Consider the following 20,196-nt stretch of genomic DNA (forward strand, 5'->3'; position numbering starts at 1 on the left):
TAATGTAAGTTTTTATTCCAAATGCATAAGTTGTATATACAGCCTTTTGAAATGTAACTGTATTCTTAAGAACATTCTATATTTTGTTTAAAATGTAGCCAGTCTATTTATGAATAAAAACCCCAAATAGTAAATTAATTACAATGCAGCTGGTACTCCTGAAGCATCTTCCAAACGGGACTGTTTTCTATTATTTGGGCTTTTGTCATTGCCATTTTGTAACGAATATCATCTGCTTGTGGCTTAGAAGTTACCTTAGAGGAAAGAAAAATATTATGAGTAGGACACAGTAACTCTTAGGTAATAGAATATTCAACATCTTATTTTTCAAATAGTACAAATGTAAAATTACTCAGCAGTGAAATTTGAATCATGTTTTCTGAAGTAGATATTCAGGAATGATGTACACAGAGGTGATTTGATGTATCCCTTCAGGTGCAAGACCAGTCCTGCCAGCATTGCGTCTGATTATCTGGGTAGTATTTCAACAGAAGTTGGGTATGGTAGCTCAGGATTAATTGGATGGTATTGTTCCCTTGGCCATGTCTGTTAACCTGGGGCAAAAAAAGTTCATTTTTTAGGCCCTATACCAGTTAGGGATTCGCTGGCAAAAGATGAGCTCATTGAACTGGCTTTGTACTGCATCAGTAAGAAATAATGTAATGGCAACCAATAGATTTTGTGGTATATACTATCAGCACTGCTTATGGGGCTTTTTTGTTGAAAACTGGTGTAAACATTCTGAACAAGTAGAAAAGCAAATTCAAGTTTATAGGATCAGCATTAACCTAAAAGCTTTTAAGATTACTGCTGTATTAAGAGACTGGGCCAGACATCAGTAGATTCCGTAAAAAGTTTAAGTACAATGTTCAACATTTGTAATAAGTATTTAACAGCTTTTGCCATATAGTAAGTGAGATGTAGCTTATACACTTTTAAAATGACAAATACTCTGAATAGGTTAATGCTTATTATTTTGAGATGCCCACTTCAGCAAAGGATAAAGTATAAATTCATATTTGATTCCTAACATATCATTCAACCTTCTCTTTTTATTTTCGGTACATGGGATGCTGCTAGTACTGTTAAAGTTAGTATCTAAATTAGAATTTTCATAGAAAAATGTTCTTTAAAGAGGTTCAGTAAATAGATTTAATTAATAATGTGTTGATGCATGCAGGATATGTTGCACATACTAGTATATTATTTCTACAGCTTAATGAGTGTAACTTATCTGTGTATGTGCATCATTAAAAATCCACAAGTAACTAGCGTTTTCAGATTGGCATTTTTACTTTAAGTTGAAGTCATTAGACTTCATAATGAGTACTCGGCTCTGGTGAGGCCGCACCTCGAATACTGTGTTCAGTTTTGGGCCCCTCACTACAAGAAGGACATTGAGGTGCTGGAGCGTGTCCAGAGAAGGGCGACGAAGCTGGTGAGGGGTCTGGAACACAAGTCTTATGAGGAGCGGCTGAGGGAGCTGGGGTTGTTTAGCCTGGAGAAGAGGAGGCTGAGGGGAGACCTTATCGCTCTCTACAACTACCTGAAAGGGGGTTGCAGAGAGGTGGGTGTTGGTCTCTTCTCCCAAGTGACTAGTGACAGGACTAGAGGAAATGGCCTCAAGTTGCGACAGGGGAGGTTCAGGCTAGACATTAGGAAAAAGTTCTTTACTGAGAGAGTGGTGAAACACTGGAATAGGCTGCCCAGGGAGGTGGTAGAGTCACCCTCCCTGGAGGTATTCAAGGAGCGTGTGGATGTGGCATTGTGGGATGTAGCTTGATGGACATGGTGCTGTGTGGTGTTGGGTGGGTTGTGGCTTGTTATTGTTATTGTTGTTGTGTGGCGTGGGTTTTGTGGTGGTTTTTTTTTTTTTGGTGGGTTTTTTTGGTGTTGGGTTTTTTTTTTTTTTTTTCTTTTTTTTTTCAGGTTGGACTCGATGATCTTATAGGTCTTTTCCAACCGTACTGATTCTGTGATTCTGTGATTCTGTGATTACATATTTATATCTCATGCTGGTTCTGCACTAGTAAATTGAAGTGAAGACACCTTTACTTAACAGTGGTAAATAAGAGCTGAATTAGCTCTTAAATATCTAATTTATCTTTTAAAGTTACCTTTAACAATAATTTAAAGACTCAGCTAAAGCATCAGAGTAATGGTTCTACCTCAATGTATTACATGGATTGTGGTCAATATGACCCAAAAAGTTCATTAAGGAAAAATAAATATTTTGTAGTTCTTGGCTTTCCATGGCTAATATACTTCTGAAGAATATTTTTAAGTATATGCAACCAGACTTACCTTAGCTATAGTTAGCATTAACTTAACAGTTTCAGCAGTATTATGAACTGGTATTATACGTAAATTACTGCCCAGGAATCTGCACATCAAAATAAATTAATGTTAAGGTTACTTTTAGAATGCACATTTCGGTTGTTATACCATAGAATTCAAAAAGCACTCCCACATGATGTAGACAACTTCTGAGTGTGCCTTCACCACAAGTACATAGAAGATTGCTTTTATCTTTAAAGGCAACTGGAGAGTTCATGCTGTTTGTATAGCCATCTGTGCCATTTCTGTACCACTTATTTAGGTGGGATTTGGAAGGGCTCATTTCTTTTTCTAGGGCTCTCTGACAATCAGTCAATCAACACTTCAGCATGTGTATATTCAGAGAGAACTAAACCCTCTTCTGCTATATTGTTGAAGAGTGTCTGTTCTCAGTGCCAGTAAAAAAATGTTTGGTTTTTTTTATGGATTTGGAAGAACACAGGAAAGTATCTAAAAACACTGTGCTAAAAAGACTTCAGAATTTTAACTAAGTCATTGTAGTGTACTATCTAAATATAGCAATCTATGTCAGATGCTATTAAGATAATGGAATAACTCTGCTAAGAATTTAATGTAAAGACTTGTTAATTCAAATAATTTAACCTAAAATTCATTCACTTTCTATAAATAATGTTATTCATATGCATTCATTCTTGAGAATGGAACCTGAAGATATAAAATACTAGCATCAGTTATTATTCAATGCAGTCATGGAAGAGGGAGAGATCAAAGCTTAGGCAAGCACAGAGCCTTTCCTTAAGACTTGTATCTTCGCTGTGTTGTAACAGTGACAACAAAGTTAGCATTGCTGCTGTTTTTCTGTTGTAGAGCTAAAACGTGGTAGGGACTTAACAATAAAGAATGAGGAATTTTAAATAATCAAAAATGTAATCCAAACAAAGTGCCCAGCTGCTCAGTTGTATACTCCCCGGGACCTCCTGGTGTGACTACCATCTGTTCTTCCCCTCAATCTGTTTGATGACTTGGACTCATTCACAGTAAGGCCCACACTGGTTAGGTACCTGATCTGAACTTGGCTGCCCATTCTTTTAATTAGCAAAAATAAATGTTATAGGCAGTGTCCTTCCCTAAGAATAGGTACTCAGGTCACTGTTGACTTTTGCCAAAATCTGATGCAGAAACTGTGGTTTGATTTACTTTTAGGGGATTAGGGAAATAAATAGATGCAACTTTGCTAATACTATCAATGGGCTAAGTGAAGTATGAATGAACAAAATGCAACAAAAAACCAATTACATGTACTTACCTAAGGCCATGAAAATCCTGTTTCTATCAATAATTTTGCTTCCAACTGCAGCAAGTCTAAATTTAGTTTGTATTTTACTAGTTTGATCAACAGGCAGGCTCCTGGCCATTAGAACACAAGGCTAGTCTTTTCTCCAAGGTGTTTAAAAATTACCATATGGATTTACTGAGGATATTAGTGGAATGCTCATTTGAGCTGTGATGATAAAGATTGCTTTTTCTTCCCCTTACTCCATGATATACACAACCCTGCATAAAGTGTTCATGGTGTTGAACAACAATCCTATAATATTCTTGTTAATAATAAACAAAAATTATTCTTCCCAATTGCAACAAAACCATAGAAACAGTAATACAGGAAGACCTGAAAATAGCAGGGGACTTTTGTTTTTTAACAAATCCAGCAAGTGACTGGGTAGTTTGAGAGAATACGGCACAAGTTGCAACCCCACCAATGCAATAGCTCAGTCCGTGATTTACAGACCATAGCAGAACTCCAGGCTGCCAGGTAGTAACGAAGTACATGCATCTAAAATATAATTGTGCCTCGTCAACATCAATTTGGTATGGCTTGCAATGACAAAACTATTATTTTTATTTGAATAAAATTACTGACCTGCCAAATGGAATACAGTTTCAAAACATCACATTTGTTAGTGATCAACGTGTACAAAATCCGTTGCACATCACCACAAAGTAGACTGAGAATTAGCATTGCCATCAGCTGAATAACATGTTCTTGCTGAATGGTGGCAGAGCTTTTAAGACCTCTCATGAAAATTTATGGAATTTTCACAAATGGGTAATAGATTTCCTACATTTCATCCCATATACTCTGCTACTCATCAACATTTGGCAGTGTGCCCAGGATTTAACAAGACTGATGCTAGTTTCAAGGAGGTAAAGATCAAAGACTCCATTAGAATAGTCACTTCTTTGATGTCAAGAGTGAAAATCAACTGCAGTTAGGGCTACTGCACCTACCAGGAAATAGTTTTGACTACAAGTATGGAGCACAATCTGATAACTGTTGTCAGCAGGTACGTACTGAAACATGCAAGTTTTCAGGCTTCATTAGAAATCACAGATAAAGTTTGAAACAAACCAGTTCTATTGTCCAGTTTTATACTTTTGGTGTAAAATAACATTGATTATTTTGATGATTTCAGCTCTGTATAACAGACACTGTTCCAAGTAAAAGCTGATAAAGAATCTGTACTTTACAATGAAGTCTCCTCTCACAAAGGAAACTTGCCTGTTCCATTTTGAAAATGACCATGAAAAGATGCTGACAGAGCTAAGAAAATTGCCTAATTTTCCAGTTCAAGAGAAAACTTTAAAAGTAATTATATTACATAGCCCTAAAGTGATTGAAAGGGATGTTGTTTGCTATGTTTTGAGGAACATCCCCTTTTGTTACCTATGACATGTCAGATTCACCATTAATAAATATATGCTTAAATAATTTTCCAGTGCATTAGCAAAATAAAATTCATATTCCTGAAAATAATTCCTAAATTAACATTCCCTAATCTAGGACTGTTACTTCATTTCTTCTTAGCAATAAAAATTTTGGTTTGATGTTGAAATCATACCTTCTCTGAATCCTGAACATGACATTCCATTCTTCTGGTCCATGAAGAGCAGCTGACAAAACCAAAAAACTGTTCCGATGAATGTTTATGAACTTCTGAATTCTTTTGAAAAACTGTTCTTCCTCTGTCATAAGCAAGTCCTGAGCGTCTGACAGTATAAATGCAACACCTATTGAAGAAATTGATATAAATGTATATGTCATGGCAGTAACATGATTAAGTTCTCACCACAAACCAGGAAGCAGAATTCAAACGCTAGTTTAAAAGGCAATGGAACAAAACACGTGAATTTATTTACACATCTTGACAGTGAAATGCAATCATGAGAATTGGCCAGTGATGGCTAGTATTTTTAAGATAAAACTACAAATAACTCAGAGGTTATTTTTGACCATAACATCAAAGAAACCCAACTGTTCAATCCACTCAAAAGTACAGACATCTAAATGCCTCTGAAAGCACATGCTTCAGGAACAAGCAACTGCAATAATGGAATGAATTTAGGGCAAATGCAAAGACTGATTGAAGAGCTCTGCAAGTCCCATTTCTAAATGGGATAAACACACCTGTAACATCTTAAAAGTAAGCTAAACTGTCTATCATGAAAAATGAAATTATAACCCTGTCAACTAAGTTATTCTGAAAGGGAATGTTAAGAAGGCTGAAGTTTAGGAGGCTTAACAATTCGGGATACGGAAGACTAGGCTAATGTGTGCCTTGTTAATCTTTTTAGTTCAGGAAAGCTTCAGCTTAAGGATCTCATCTACCTGTCTAAAGCATCTTCTGCTCTAAAAAGGAAGGATAGATATTTCATGTTTGCAGTTTCAGTGATTTCCTAATCAAACCTGCTCAAAGAATCCTTGCCCTAAATCCTCTGCTACCACCAGGTCTGCAAACTCAACTTGGAAGATTAAAGCCAAGGGTCTTGGTTCACTCTTGTCTTTACAGCCACGAATACTAAAAATCTTCATGGCTGTCTTGCATGTTAGTGGCACTTAACATGTTTGCTCAGTTATAACAAGAATTTACTAAACAGTTCAGCTGATGATCCCCAAATCTAATGTAGCTGTTCCACAAGACATCTAAAAAAAGTAAAAAACAATGAAAATGTTTCATTGTCAAAGTTCGCTGCTCCACCCTCTGATTTATGTGCAATCACAGCACAGCTCCTTCCACTATTGCATGACATTCCAACAAGGCAGCTTTTATTCAGTTTAGTGTAGCCTACAACAGGGCCTGATCTTGCACCTCACTACAGCTTATGAGCTTAAAAACATAAACTTCAGAATACCGTACCAGAAAGAGAAAAAATCACGGATCCAATTTCCACTGATTCTGAATATCGAACTCGGTGTTGTTGCCTCTGTAGAATTGTAGAAATTTCATGATTCTAAATAAGTTTTAAAAGGTTATTTTTAAAATATGTTTTCAGCCAACAAGTTAGACAGACAGAAATATTCTTAAAGCATTGTCTGAACCATTATAGATAGAACTTTAGCATTGTTGTTTAAAAAATATCTTTTATTCCACTTGCAATAAAAAAGTAATAAAATGTTAAATAAACTTTTTCAGTTAATGACATTATGAAATATTTGCATTGGAAGTTATAGAACATTGAATGACAATTTTGTATGTATACATTCAGTTTGCCACAGGAAACTCTTGCATAATACATAAAGAAGCTCAAACATTTTACAGTCTATTTTTGTACGATGTGCTAAAGGAGGATTTGCAGAAGTGAGGAACATGCAGTAGTGTGTTTATATGACTCCGGTTAATTAGGCTGCATTATTTTCACAGATGTCAGCATTTCATTTGGAAGATAGTTCAGAAAATCTGTATGGGACGTGATTTTCTTCAAAGCTTTTTGACACAATGCAATCCACTCAGGAAAACTAGGACATAGCAGTATGCAACATAATCATCTACAGAATGGAGTGGGTTTGGATACATTTTTCAGCCTGCAAAAAGCATTTCTGCAATATGTTCTACAGAAGCTGCTCAAACACACACATTTTAAAGATTAAATCTCTGAATTCTTGTTAGCTAATAACAAGTTCTTTAACCTACCCATTTAAAATGTAGCCAACCTGCCTATATAGGGAAGTGTCGACATTTAGCGGACCAGTACAAAATAAAGTCATGATAGCAAACAAACTCTGAAGGAGACAGTAACAAAAAATGTTACGCTTCCAATTGGTCTGGAAAGGGAACACTCAATGACAGCTGCTTATGAGGTATAACTACAATTTTGGAAAAACTCTGCTTCAAAGCCACTGCTCACAGTGAATTACTTAATGCACAAATATTTTAAATAACAGCTGTAAGAAAAAGACAGATGCACAGGGAAAAGAGAACACTCATAACCAGAACTGATACAAAGCAATGCCTTTGCAAAAGAAAAGCCATCTTAGATTTGTATTCAGCTATTTCCATATCTTTGCTCACTGGGAGTCCTTACCGACAGCAGCAGTTTTGAATAGAGCTGGGGCTCTTATTAATAGGAGTGAGTTATGCTGGAATAGCTGATGAGATCACTGCCCTCCAATACCTCTCACTGTATTGCGATGCAAAGTTGCTCTTGAAGCAGTTCCCAAACTGGAACAGTTTACAGGCTGTCATTCCAAGACAAGCAGGCAAATAAGGACAGGCTTTAAACTGAGGTGATTCAGAAATTACTTCAACACCATTTACCCATTTATACAGCAGAGATGGGGTGATAACCTTGTCAGCCAAGCTAGCATAAGATATCCTTGCTTGTGAATCAAAGCTCTCCTGCCTCTCAATTCTCTCCAGCTGGCATGAAATTGGTCTCAGCTGTGGGAACTAATTATCAGCTCCTTGACATACCCTTTCACTTTACTGAGGAACACAGTGCAGGCTTCTGATATTAACAGATAGAAACATACATCAGTATCGCCAAGAGTCACTATTTGAAACTGAATGGTACACTTACTGAGTAACAGTCTACCCCAATGTTGATACTGTACAGTAGAAAATAAAGTGTTTAGGGTTAAATTCAGAAATTATTAAAAACATTTCTGATGGAATTATTCATAGTGCTAATTGAAAGCTGCATCAGTGCAGTACAAAAATGATGAGTCAGGAGCACAATCCTAAAGCAGTATAACTCAGAATAGTAGGTGGCAAGAATACTACAGAAGTAGCTAGGAGAAAAAACACCCACACAGAGAAAAGAACCAGTACTATAGTAGAAGCAACTTCAGACTAATGTCACTGTTTTATCCTCAAAAAACTATATTAATTGACATTGCATAAAACATTTCCACATATAGAATACAGGAAATGCTTCTTTCAGCGTTTCTTAGTGAGTCAGATGTTGCTCTTGACAATTGGTATTGTACCTGCAGAGCTGTACTCATAATAACTGTTGTTATCCATCTTGACTGTTCCTGCCCACCACTTTCTGTCATTTTTTCAAGGGTTTAATGGCTCTGCAGTGAAATCTCAGCTGCCACCTTCTGAAAAGCTTGGGAAAGGAAAGATGATAAATATTACCTGCCAACTAAAGAGGTAAAATGTTTAAGGCATACGAATCCATTAAAGATCTGATTAAAAACCAGGGCACTACCCAGTTCTCCAAAATGTACACAGATGCCCGGTATCACTGAACTAATTTAAGATGGCAATTAGATACCTAAATGGCTTTAAAGAATCTGCATCTGAGAGGGCTCCCTCTATAAGCTGTAACAGGGAGAGCAGCATAGTGAATAAATGACTTCAGAAAAAGATTCCTGAAAGCACTTAAAATGACTAAGGAATATTTGCGCTATTTTCAGAGGGCACGTTTGTCACTGTGCACCTTTTACACTAAGATACTTTTGGGAAGACTGCCCCGGGCCTCCTGCCCAGCCTGGAGCAGCCCACCATGCTGTGGGCCTGAGCACTGGCTTTTTTCATGTACGTTTGCATTTCACTCTTCTGAAAACGTTCCTGGATATCCAGCCTGGCAGGCGTTCCTGTTTCAGTAAGGCTGATGGGGTGCAGCTGGGGACACTGAAGCTCCCTGGCAGGAGCGTGAGGCAGCCTGGAGGCCGCGCCTCGCCGCGCCTCGCCTCGCCTCGCCTCACGTCCCGGCGGTGCCCGCCCGGGGCACGGCGGCACTGTGTGCCGCGCCGGCGGCCGGGAGAACTGGTTTCCACGAAACCTTTGTGCCAGTTGGTTCCCAATATATATTTCAGTCGGGCCTCTCCTCATTTTAAAAACCTGGCAAGGCGTTAAAATGCAATCCCCGTAGCCCTGCGGGGCCGGCCGCAAGACGGGGCAGCGGGAGCCCTGGCGCTGGCGGCGGGGGGCAGCGACCGCCCGCCCCGCGCTTCCCGCCCTCAGGGCAGGCCCCCGCCGGGCGGCCGTCCCGCCTGGTGCCACCTGCGGTGCCGCGGCGTCTCTCCGCCTCGCAGCTAGGCGCGGAGCCCTCCGGCATCAAGCGGCGCTGCAGAGCATGGAGCAGGTCCGTCCTCGGACTCCCCGCCTCCGGGGGCCCCGTCTCCTTCCCGCCACCCTCAGGAGGAACCGCGCTGCTCAAAACGGGGACGTGCGGCAGCTGAAACCAACCTTGCCTCACAGGTCTGAGGAATTAAGAGATGGCAAACAAAAGCTCCCAACTGCCAGATGAAGTGCACATAACTTCCTGCTAAGAAAGTTACTCAGGCCTTGGTGGGAAGTGAGGAAGCGCCGAAGCCCGCTGCCTTTCCTCTGGCCCACTCGACTCCTGTCTGCTGCTTCGCGTGGCCCTGCAGCGTCCGGGACCGGCTTCTGCTGGGCCGCTGCTGAAAGCCCTATATCATCTTGTAAGTGTCCCCATAAAAGTCTTCCAGAAACTTGGTGTTGGCCTGAGAGACTGCTGCTGCACAAGTATAGATTGTGTGGTGACATTTTTAGATGATGAAAAGGACTGACAGGACAAAAACGTGGAAGGACACGAGGCAGAACAAGTGGATGTAATAAACAATAATGGTAATAAGACTACTTTTGCATAGCAAAAAATCTTGAGGGAGTGTTTTTAATGGACAGCTAGTTCTGCAGCTGTTTCTAGGGAAGAAGATTCCAAGTTATTTTCTATGATATTCTAAATATAGAAATTATGCAGTACAAAAATGTGAGAGCAAGAATCAGCACCCCTTTCAGTGAAAGAAAAGTACTGAGAATGTTTGAGTTTCTTTTTTAATCATATAAGAGGAAACAGTACTCCTTTTATATGGTAAAGAAGAGCTGGAGCATACAGTCATTAAAAGTACTGAAAAAGAGCATTGATTTCCAGCTCTAGTCTCCACCCAGTATGTGAATTTAGACTCATGCCTGTCTACTGAAACCAGTATTTCTACTGAAAAGCTGAGACTGTAGTAAAAGCTTTTCCTTTTTAAACTCTTTTTAGAGCATTTTAAAATAGAAGAAAGTGACCTCATTTATATATTAAAAATGATACATTTAAATAGCAAATTGTCTGGCTTGCTTAGAAATAATTAGACATCGTAGTGGTTTAAAGATGATTCTTCTTTTTGTTTCAGACAAAGAAGAAGTGGATTCACATCTGATTTCCTACTTCTGTTGGTCAAATGCACCCGAGTTACAGTTACCCCTCACTGCAAGGGTATGGAACTGTCATGCTACTTTTGACAGTAAGTCAAATATTTCTAATACTGAATTTTTAAATTTCTGTGGAGTATAAATGTGAAAGTCAGCAAATTAAAGGAAAATAACAGATGTATGAGGTATCCCGGCTGCAGTGTTGTGGAGAGCTGTGACAGGACCAACAAACTGTGAAGCCATTTCGTGTAACACAGTGGAGCCACATGATATGACTGCATACAAAAATCAGGGAGTTAAGAACACCAGGAATTATTTTAAAATACAATTGTAAAATAATAAGGCAATTTTACGATGAGGATTGATGATCCCGCTGACATCTGCCGATGTGAAGTTTGAATTCATGCACACTATGAATGAATTTGTGTTTCAGTACTAGAGAAATCCCAGCGGTAAAGAGTAGGAACTGGTTTGTTGTGGTGGTTATGCTTGATCTAGAAAACTATAGTGTATCTGAATTCATATTTTGGAATATGTCTAATACGTACATGTATTAATTGAGTTACAACAATTCAGATGGAGAAAAAATAATGAGGGAATAAAATGGATTAAAAAAATGACTCACGATGTAAGTATCTTTAACAGGTGAGTAGATTTTTGTTTCCTTCAGTGTAATACTGTTACAAAATGTATGGTACATAAAAGAAAGGATAAATTACTACATTTAAAAAAAAAATTACAGAGAAATTTAAACACTGGATTTAGGCTCCTGGGATACCAGCAGATGCCTTTTTCCCCTATAGCTATTTATTGTAAATGAAGTTGGACACCCCCCACCTCAAAGTACCCACTTGAGAGGCATCAAAGTACAATGACGGATAAGCGTGGGACAATGACAAAAAATCAAAACCTTAACAGGAACTGCTTCCTGTCAGTATTTTGAATCCAGTTGTTGTATTTTAACTTGTGTAAATTCTGTGTATCATCTTAATTTCTGCTGGCAAAAACTTATACTGGAAACTTAACTGAATATATTTCTGCCTGTCACTACATTTGACAATAAGTTCACATTTGAAATAAAAGTTCTGAGGGGAACAGACTCCCCTGCCTCCTGTGTAAGAGCCACCCCGGCCTAACACCCGTGTGGTCCAAGTCTTATGCAATGGGACATGCTGAGCCTCTGGGCTGGGAACTGCTCAGGGGACAATGCTGGTAGTAGTTTGTTTTGCAATGCCATTTGAGTCCGAATCTCACTACATGACTTGGCTTTCTCGTTTTATGAGTCTGATGTCAGAATGCTAATTAAATAGAGCTTGGACTCGAGGAAAATATTTTTTTTTTGGATTGCGTATTCTTCAGAGCATTCTGTTCTCCAGATGCTTCCTTTCCAAAGGATCCTTTGGGGGATCCCTTTGTGGAATCCTGTGCTGCCTGGTATTGTGAGCTAAATTTATTTTACTACTTACAGTTATCTCTGCTGTGACAGTTTCTGACATTTTGCTAGTCTTAGTTTTAAATCTGAAAAGCATTCCTTTTCCACATACCTACCTGGTGCATTTCACATACAGGTGAAGCTGCAAGAGAGAAAGAATAGGGCTGTGTCTGGTAGCATATGAAATAACTCCTGGGAGCAGAGCAGAGAACCCCATTTAGGCAGGAATAGAAGGATCTTGGGATTAGAACTCCCATATGATGAAGATAATGGCTTAAGGATTTGGATGAAAAACTGATTTATGACAAGGCAAAATCTTCCATCAAATTAGTGTTTCTCTGCACTCTCCTGGGCCATATCCTGTATATTCTAAATCAGCACCATTTTTTTTATTTTCTAGGGCAGTTGCATAGGTATCTTCCTTCCCTATAGATTTTTAGATGAGAACTGATTGTTCATCTTCACACATACTACCTGTCTTGTTCTCCAATGACATGATCCAAGAAAAAGTAGTTTTTTCCTTTTAGAGGAGAAAAATGAGGAGTGAAAAGTCCACTAAACAGATAGATGAGGAAAGGAACACTTTTTTTGCAGTTTACAGAGCACAAATAAAACTTGATGGCAGGAGTCCACAAATTCAATGAAGTACAATGACTCAGCATTTAAGTTACACATAGGATTTATTATTGTCTGTCATACAGAAATCAACTAAGAATCATCAGTAAGTAGCATGGGGAAGAAAGCTTGTGGAACCATGCAACCGTACAGGTATTCTGGAAACAGAAGACAGTGTTCACAAGGAGTAATATGGAAATATGGTTATTTAGGCCCCCACTAATTATGAATTATGTAGGTTTGAAAAGCAAGCGGGTGGAAAACATGCAAGCATTCAGTTTGAGAGCTTAACACCCACCCCCTCACCTTCCCAAAGACTGAGAGGTCAAAATATTCTAGGACCATAAAGCCATGGACTACAGGTAGTGAGTGACTCAAGCTTTTCTCCAAATGCATCCCATTATACATATATAGGATTAATCTTGAAGACTAGAACACAATAATCCAGAAAATAGAGACTGAAGTTTCCATCCCTACCGCAAAGATACAGGAGGACATTTTGTTACAGGCAGGAAGTTTGACTTACAGGTGGGTCTCATGTTCATGGACATGAAAATTACCTCATTCTATGAAGGTAACAAAACGTTTTTACACTTCCGACACTGAATCTGGCATGTACATAAGGTTTGTCCTATTTATACTGATCTTAAGCACATTGATAGAATTCTACAGAGAGGCAGGATGCCACACTCAAAAGAGGGTTATAAAAAAGTGAAGAACTAAAATGATTTCATTAAATACAAGTGTAAGAAAACAACACAAATGACTAAATAAGAACTGCATAAATGAGGATACTGTAGATTTAAGTCATTTGGTGAGATCAGTCTCAAAACTGGCTTATACAGTTAGAAAGTAAGTTACATGAGCCAAAATTTTTATGCAGATAACCAGTCTTTCTGTTCAGACACTTAAAAATAGCCTTATTTTTATAAATGTGGATCTGATACCACTCATGCTAATTTCAGTGGGAGCTGAGAAAAAGTCACAGTCACTTTTACTTGCATGCATAAATATAAAACCTGATGGACTACCTGGGCAATTGGGCTCAGTCCCTAAATTAGTACATGTGAGCCTCTGTTCAGGTTCACCAGAATATGCACTCACTCTAATCCAGTTAATAGTCATCCTCTGTTAACATACAAAACCTATTTATTTTGACCATCAATGTCCTTGTTAAATATATCTAGTTACTGAGTTACAGTCAACCCCCCCCCCCAAATACTGAGGCTTTAGTTACTGAAGATCTGATCAGTATTCATATCGTACTGTGCAATAGTGAAAGATCTTTTGTTGCATGTAATGCAAAAAGTTAGATTTCTTAGGACTTTGACTTCTCTTATGGAACCATCTTCTGAGCTGGGAGCTTCAGCAATAAATCAAGGAGAACGGGGAAGCAACTTAATGGAATTCCATTATTAATTATTTCATACTTTAACTGCATCCAGATGGTTCATGAGGATTAGGACCTCATTAAGTTGCATACCATATAAAAACACAAGTATGCACGGTGCCGGCCCCCAGTGCCAGTTCCATTACCCTTTCTGAAAAGTCAATGTTAACCTGAAAGCCAATAGGCAAATGTTTAAGTGGGTTCGCTGCCATGTTTGCAGAACTGTGGCTTAATTGACCATACAGTATAGATTGCAAAGCAAAGTATAGAAGGAAGGTCAAATGCACAAAATAAACAGCTGTGGGTGTATGCATGCTCTGTATAGCTTCTTCACCTATTAGTTACCAAAGGTAAAAAAAAATAATAATTATCAAAACCAGTATTTTTCCCCAATTGATATCCACTTTTTATATAAATTACTTTCCTCTGCTACAGGTTTAGTTTCCTTAAACACACATAGTAGTTGTTAGGAAGCTTGATTTTAAATTAGCCAAAGAATAGATTTGAGTTGTAATTTTTCCAAAATTGAACACATTAAAGCTTATTTTTCAATAATAACATATATAGCTTGTGTTCAAGAGAGAGAGTTGAAAACCAGTGTGGATTTTCTGCAAGAGATGAAAGCTTCCAATTATATTGGATTTCAAATCTAAAAGCCCATTTCCAGGGAATCATCTGTTGTAACAAAGCTGCTATTTCTCATTCTATCTTTTGTCCTCAGTTCCTGTGTAGTCCCGGCAAGAATGTCATCTATCAATGTACAAATGTTAAATCACCCCAGTCATGAAATATTAACAGAATGCATACAATTATGACTCCTAAATTGAAGTCTTTCTAGCTGCAATTTGTCACATCTACAATTGTACAACATTATTAGTAGAGTAAAACTAGAAAACTATGAAATAGATATATTGGAAAAATAGCATTTCTAGTACATGCATTTAATATAGGTAAGCCCTGAACCTGCTTCAGCTGAGGTCAACAGTAGTTCTTCTCCTTTGACATTAGTGGAAGCAAAATGACGACTTCTTAAATATCTTGGTTCTGAGCAACAGATGAACAACATAGCAGTTCTTACTTCCTTCATGCAAAGGTTTAGATTTTCTGGAGCAAAGTAGAATGAGCATGCTACTAATTGTTTTCCAGATGGCAATAATATATATTCGAAGTTTTAAAATAGTCTCCTGCAATCTGTACCTAGAACAGGTGCATTATTTATTTTGTACATATTCCCTGAAAGAAACTGAGATAGACAATGCTAGGGGAACAGATCCTATGGACAGTCTTTGTGTGAGAAACATGGGAATTTCTCTTGCCCACTGGATCCTCCAAAATAAGAATAAAATTTGCAAACTCAAAAATTCAGTGTCAGTTTGAAATAATTTAAAACCTTAAAAAGTGTGGAATAAGATTATTAAACGTTTACAGTTCTGTCACTTATCCAGAACTTAAAAATATTGCAAGCAAGCCATATTTCTTGTACTTCAAAGTAGTTTTATTATAATATTTTTTACCTCAAATAACTATTTCCTGTGAGCACCACGTTCCTGTTGGCTGAATTTATTATCATCTTACATCCTACGGACCTTGATATGGCCCTAGCAACCTGATCTACCTTTGAAGTTACCCCTGCTTTTAGTAGGAGGTTGGACTAGAGACCTTTGGAAGTCCCTTCAAGCCTGCCTTTTTCTGTAATTCTATGATTTTTCTGCATTTTTTTCTGTAATTCCATGATTCTACAGCAAGTTTTTCTAAGAGAAAAATGATAACTACATGGAGTGTCCTTTCCACTACCCCTAAAACAAAACCAGATGTTTGTCTTTTCTTATGCTCTTACCTGATCACTTGTGGTAGCAGCCCAGACTGCCTGCTGATCTCATTTCATGCATACTTATCTCTCCTGATCTTCACTTTAGGTCTTAAGTCTCCTCATTTCTTTTGCTACACTACATAAATATGGTATAATCTCATGCCTTTAAAAACCGAAACATATTATTAACTGATGTGCTTTTTAACTGTTGCCTCTCTCTTCATGGGTAAGCTCAGTTTCCTTCCTGCAATTCTGTCATACTCTACCAAACTGGCATCTGCCTGCCTTTCATTCTGAGGAAGCCAGTAACTAATTTTGATCAAAGTCCTTAAGAACATGTTCTTAACCAGCCTCAAAACTGCTGTTTTATACTCATCTGTCTTGTGGGCCATCTTCAATGAAGCCAGCGGTGCTTTTTCCCTTATAACCTGTCACCATCTTTGTTTATTTCTTTTGCTTCCCTAATTGTTTTTTTGAGCAGATCATTTGGAAGAACCTCCACTTTCCTCAGTGTCCTGTAGTGGTCCAAGTATTTGGGCCTCAATTTCCTTCTCTTTTTCCCTCTGCAATATGTCTGTTGGTGACTTATTCCACAAATACTGTTTTACCTAGCATCTATATGTGAAAAACTTGCAGAGCTGCTTCTCCAGTCCAGACTAGACTCTAATTTTCCAAGCAAAAAAAGTCATTATGCCTATTGACATGACCTTTTGAAGGTCTAGCCTATTTTAAACTTAAAACATCCATACACATAAAACATCCTTCCTTATTGTTCACTTTCAGAACATGCCATTCAAGGTAGGCAAAACCAGGGTCATTATTTTAAAATCTGTTTTCTGAGTCCTCTCCTCTAAATTTCACTGGTATTTCACTAAATTTCTTGTTACTATCTGTAGGATACAGCCATCTTTATCCTTTCGCACAACAGTCTCATGTAAGCTGTCAGCATCACCTGTTGACCGCAACATTGTCTGTTCAGGCTTTGACAAAGCAATTTCACTGCTCTTACTCAATTCAAAATCCTATTGCAAAGGTAAATTCTTAAACATTATTTTGACTATGCCATCTCTTTCTTTAGTTTCTTCACTGATGCCCTTTCACTGTTTCATCAGATGTACATACCTTGCCTTTACTTTAGAGGTCATTCAGGACCTCTTAATCACTATTCACTTGGAGCCCATGACACTATCTTTGATTGTTTGTATATGAAGCCTTCAAACAAACCTTTGTCCATTCTCTCATGTTTTGGAGAAGAGGCCAATACAGTGGCAAAATCACTATCAGGAGGCATGAGCAGAACTCCAGAGAACTCAAGTGACTGATACTATTGAACAGATAAGCCACCTACACCTGCTTAAAGCTTGAACATCCTCCTGAATGAGGAGGGACTACTAAACAAGGTCAAACAGGAACAGAGTTTAGATGACACATCGGGCTGGTCAGGAATATCGATCCTTACAGCTCCCTCATTATCCAGCCTCCAAATCTCAGCCTTTGATTTCCCCTTCTCATAATGCATACAGAACAAAAAAATGACAATATTTAAACTGATGGTGTGCTGAAACCATTGCTAATCAGCTAGACGAAAATTGACACTCTCATTTTACCTTTCCATCCATGGTTTTTTTTGTCTTTTGTCTTAACTTGGATTATAACCACTCTTTGGTAAGTCCTTGTTTTTGTTCTGTGTTTGTACAATGTCTAGCCAGTGGGATGCTGATCTGATTAAGCCTCACAGGCACTCTGGTAACGCAAATTAAAAACAATACTGCTTTCTATTCCTGCTACTGCTACAGAGACTATTTGGCTGTGGGAAGCTGAATTCTATGGCTGCATAGGTACCAACTGAACAACACACCAAATCCTAATCACTGGTCTACTGCAAAACTATTACAGGAATTGCAAGAACATAATTGGGGACTTGAAGAGAGAAGGTAATTTAATTTTCATACAACTGGAAAAGTAAATGCAAAGAAAAAAAACAGTTAAAAACCCCATATATGTGATTGTATTTCATGACAAACATGGAACTTTGTGTGCCACTTTTCAGAGTTACTTCTTCAATTCACTATGAAGTTAAAAATATGGATAAAGCAAAAAATAGACAAAAGGGACCCTTCTTTCACTTTCTGTAACTTTTCCTAGTCCTTTATCTTCTCCCTTCCATCATTTCATTTTAACATGTGAATGCCCGCTACCAGAATATCATCAAGATTTTAAAGTTGATTTAACTTTATTTTAAACAACTTTTACTTTATAGTCTGTTACACAGAAATTGAGAAAACACCATTCCTCAGCCTTCTGTAAGAGCTTCTCTAGAGTTTTATCTTTTACTATGGCTAATACTATAATTCTTTCATTTATCTAAAAGATTATCCACTGTTGATATACCATGTAAACTTGAAGGTGAAAAATAGGTTTTCTTGATGATTTGCCATCTAAAGGTTTTTCTAACTCACCCAATATGAAGACTGGGGTAAAGACAGCATATTACATGTAAAATATTTTGCCTTGTAGTATCTCAGACTGTTTATGCTGCTAAGAGAATAGGTGAGAGATTTTTGTTACGAGACTGAAAATCTTCCTTCCGTGAGTTTCGAGTCTCTCTTTATGTTAATGAAGAAGGAAGGCTCTCCTTTTTTTTTTCCCTGCCTTGATATTAAAGAATGAGATAAAATTCTTCCTCCGTTTAATTTATGGAAAATAAAACATCACTTTTACTTCTGTATCAGAAGTTCAACAAAGTGGCTTTCTAGATGAACTATTTTGCCTCAGAGCTCTTTATTATGTCAAGTCCGAAGATATGACAAGTCATCACTTCTTTAGTCATATGCTGGGGCAAATTCATATTTCCACACAACTCAGAGTTTCTGACTATGAACAAAAAGAAATGAAGTTTCTAAAGAAAATTAAGGTGCACTGTTGGAATTGTGCAAAAGCTTGCAAAACTGACCATATTATCAGTGGGTAAAGCTAGCTTAAGTTGTGCACTTATCTTAAATAGTTTTAACAAAGAAAATGTTAGTAGCCTTTTACTGCCTTACGGCACCCACTTCTGAAGGCACTTCTGTTAATGACTAAGAGGAGGTAGAATAATTCCTGTTTAGATTTTAAGCTGTATGCAAGATAAGCCCTACTATTCCCATAATGCAGGTGTCTCAGAGGGCCTAAGCTTAGCAGGGAAAAAACCCTGTATGTTTCAGGAGGATTTCTGACTTAGTAAGAATTACAAATAGTTTCTCACTCCCTTCCTCCCCCATCAAATCAGAAAAGACAATAAACAGTCCTATCCACACCCAAATTAATAGCCAAAAGCAGCAGAATGAGCAGTACTGAGAAGTATATCCTATGTCACTCTTAGTCAGAAGAATGGTTATGTTGACATTTAATCTCAATATAAAAGCTACACTAGAGGTATTAATGAAGATGCAAGAATCCTGTTACCCCTGCAAAAATGTAGCATCTATGAGAACAAACAAAACCAAATTCCTGAGAATCTTGCTATGCCTCAGACAGCATCAGAAGGGTGCAAGTGTAACGAATTGAAGCCTGAAGGTAATTCTAGTCAATGTCAGACTTCTGATGTAACACTGACCACGACTTCAGCCTGATACGTACTTTTGGAGATACCAGACATACTGTTTTTTAGAACAGGAGTAGCATTCTATCAACTCCTCTGAATTCATGCACTATGCCATTAAAACTATTTACTTAAATATGTGCATTTCCAAGAAAGAAACAGTGCTCTTCCTATAGCACAGACCCTCTGAAGTCTTATATTTAAAGGAAAGACAATTTAAAAAATTTATTGGAAACTTCTAAAAAAACCAAACCAAAAATACAAAAATCAAATCTGGAAGAAACAGATGAAACAAGCTGCTCATATTAATAAGGCCCAAGGCAGATTCATATTGAAACATTTTCTTTGAACATAAGTGTATGTTTCCGTCATTCAAAGCAGCATTGGCACACATCACCTTTCCACACAACCATTCTGAATCTTTATTGTAAAATGTAGTCACCATATAGAGAGGGGAGAAAAAAAGGAGGGGAATAGCTCTACTAATTGTGCAGTCATCTTCAAATTCTTGCTCAATGAGAATATTAAATGTCAGAAAGGAAGATAAAAGGGAGGGTGGAAACCAAGATTTTTCTTTCATGTCATCTAATTTTTCTAACAATTCTGGAAAATACATGCTCAAAG

General features: G+C 37.9%; 1 protein-coding gene across 1 annotated transcript; it reads right to left on the bottom strand.

The window, feature by feature from the left end:
• Positions 1-134: 134 nt before the first annotated feature.
• Positions 135-8,632, bottom strand: C10H1orf146 (chromosome 10 C1orf146 homolog). Its single transcript, XM_009807792.1, has 5 exons — positions 8,564-8,632; positions 6,495-6,588; positions 5,199-5,367; positions 2,305-2,383; positions 135-254 (listed from the first exon to the last, which is right to left on the bottom strand). The coding sequence occupies exons 1-5, from the start codon at positions 8,630-8,632 to the stop codon at positions 135-137; spliced, it is 531 nt and encodes a 176-aa protein (XP_009806094.1).
• Positions 8,633-20,196: the final 11,564 nt, after the last annotated feature.

This window comes from Gavia stellata, chromosome 10, assembly GCF_030936135.1.
Source record: "Gavia stellata isolate bGavSte3 chromosome 10, bGavSte3.hap2, whole genome shotgun sequence".
NCBI lineage: Eukaryota > Metazoa > Chordata > Aves > Gaviiformes > Gaviidae > Gavia > Gavia stellata.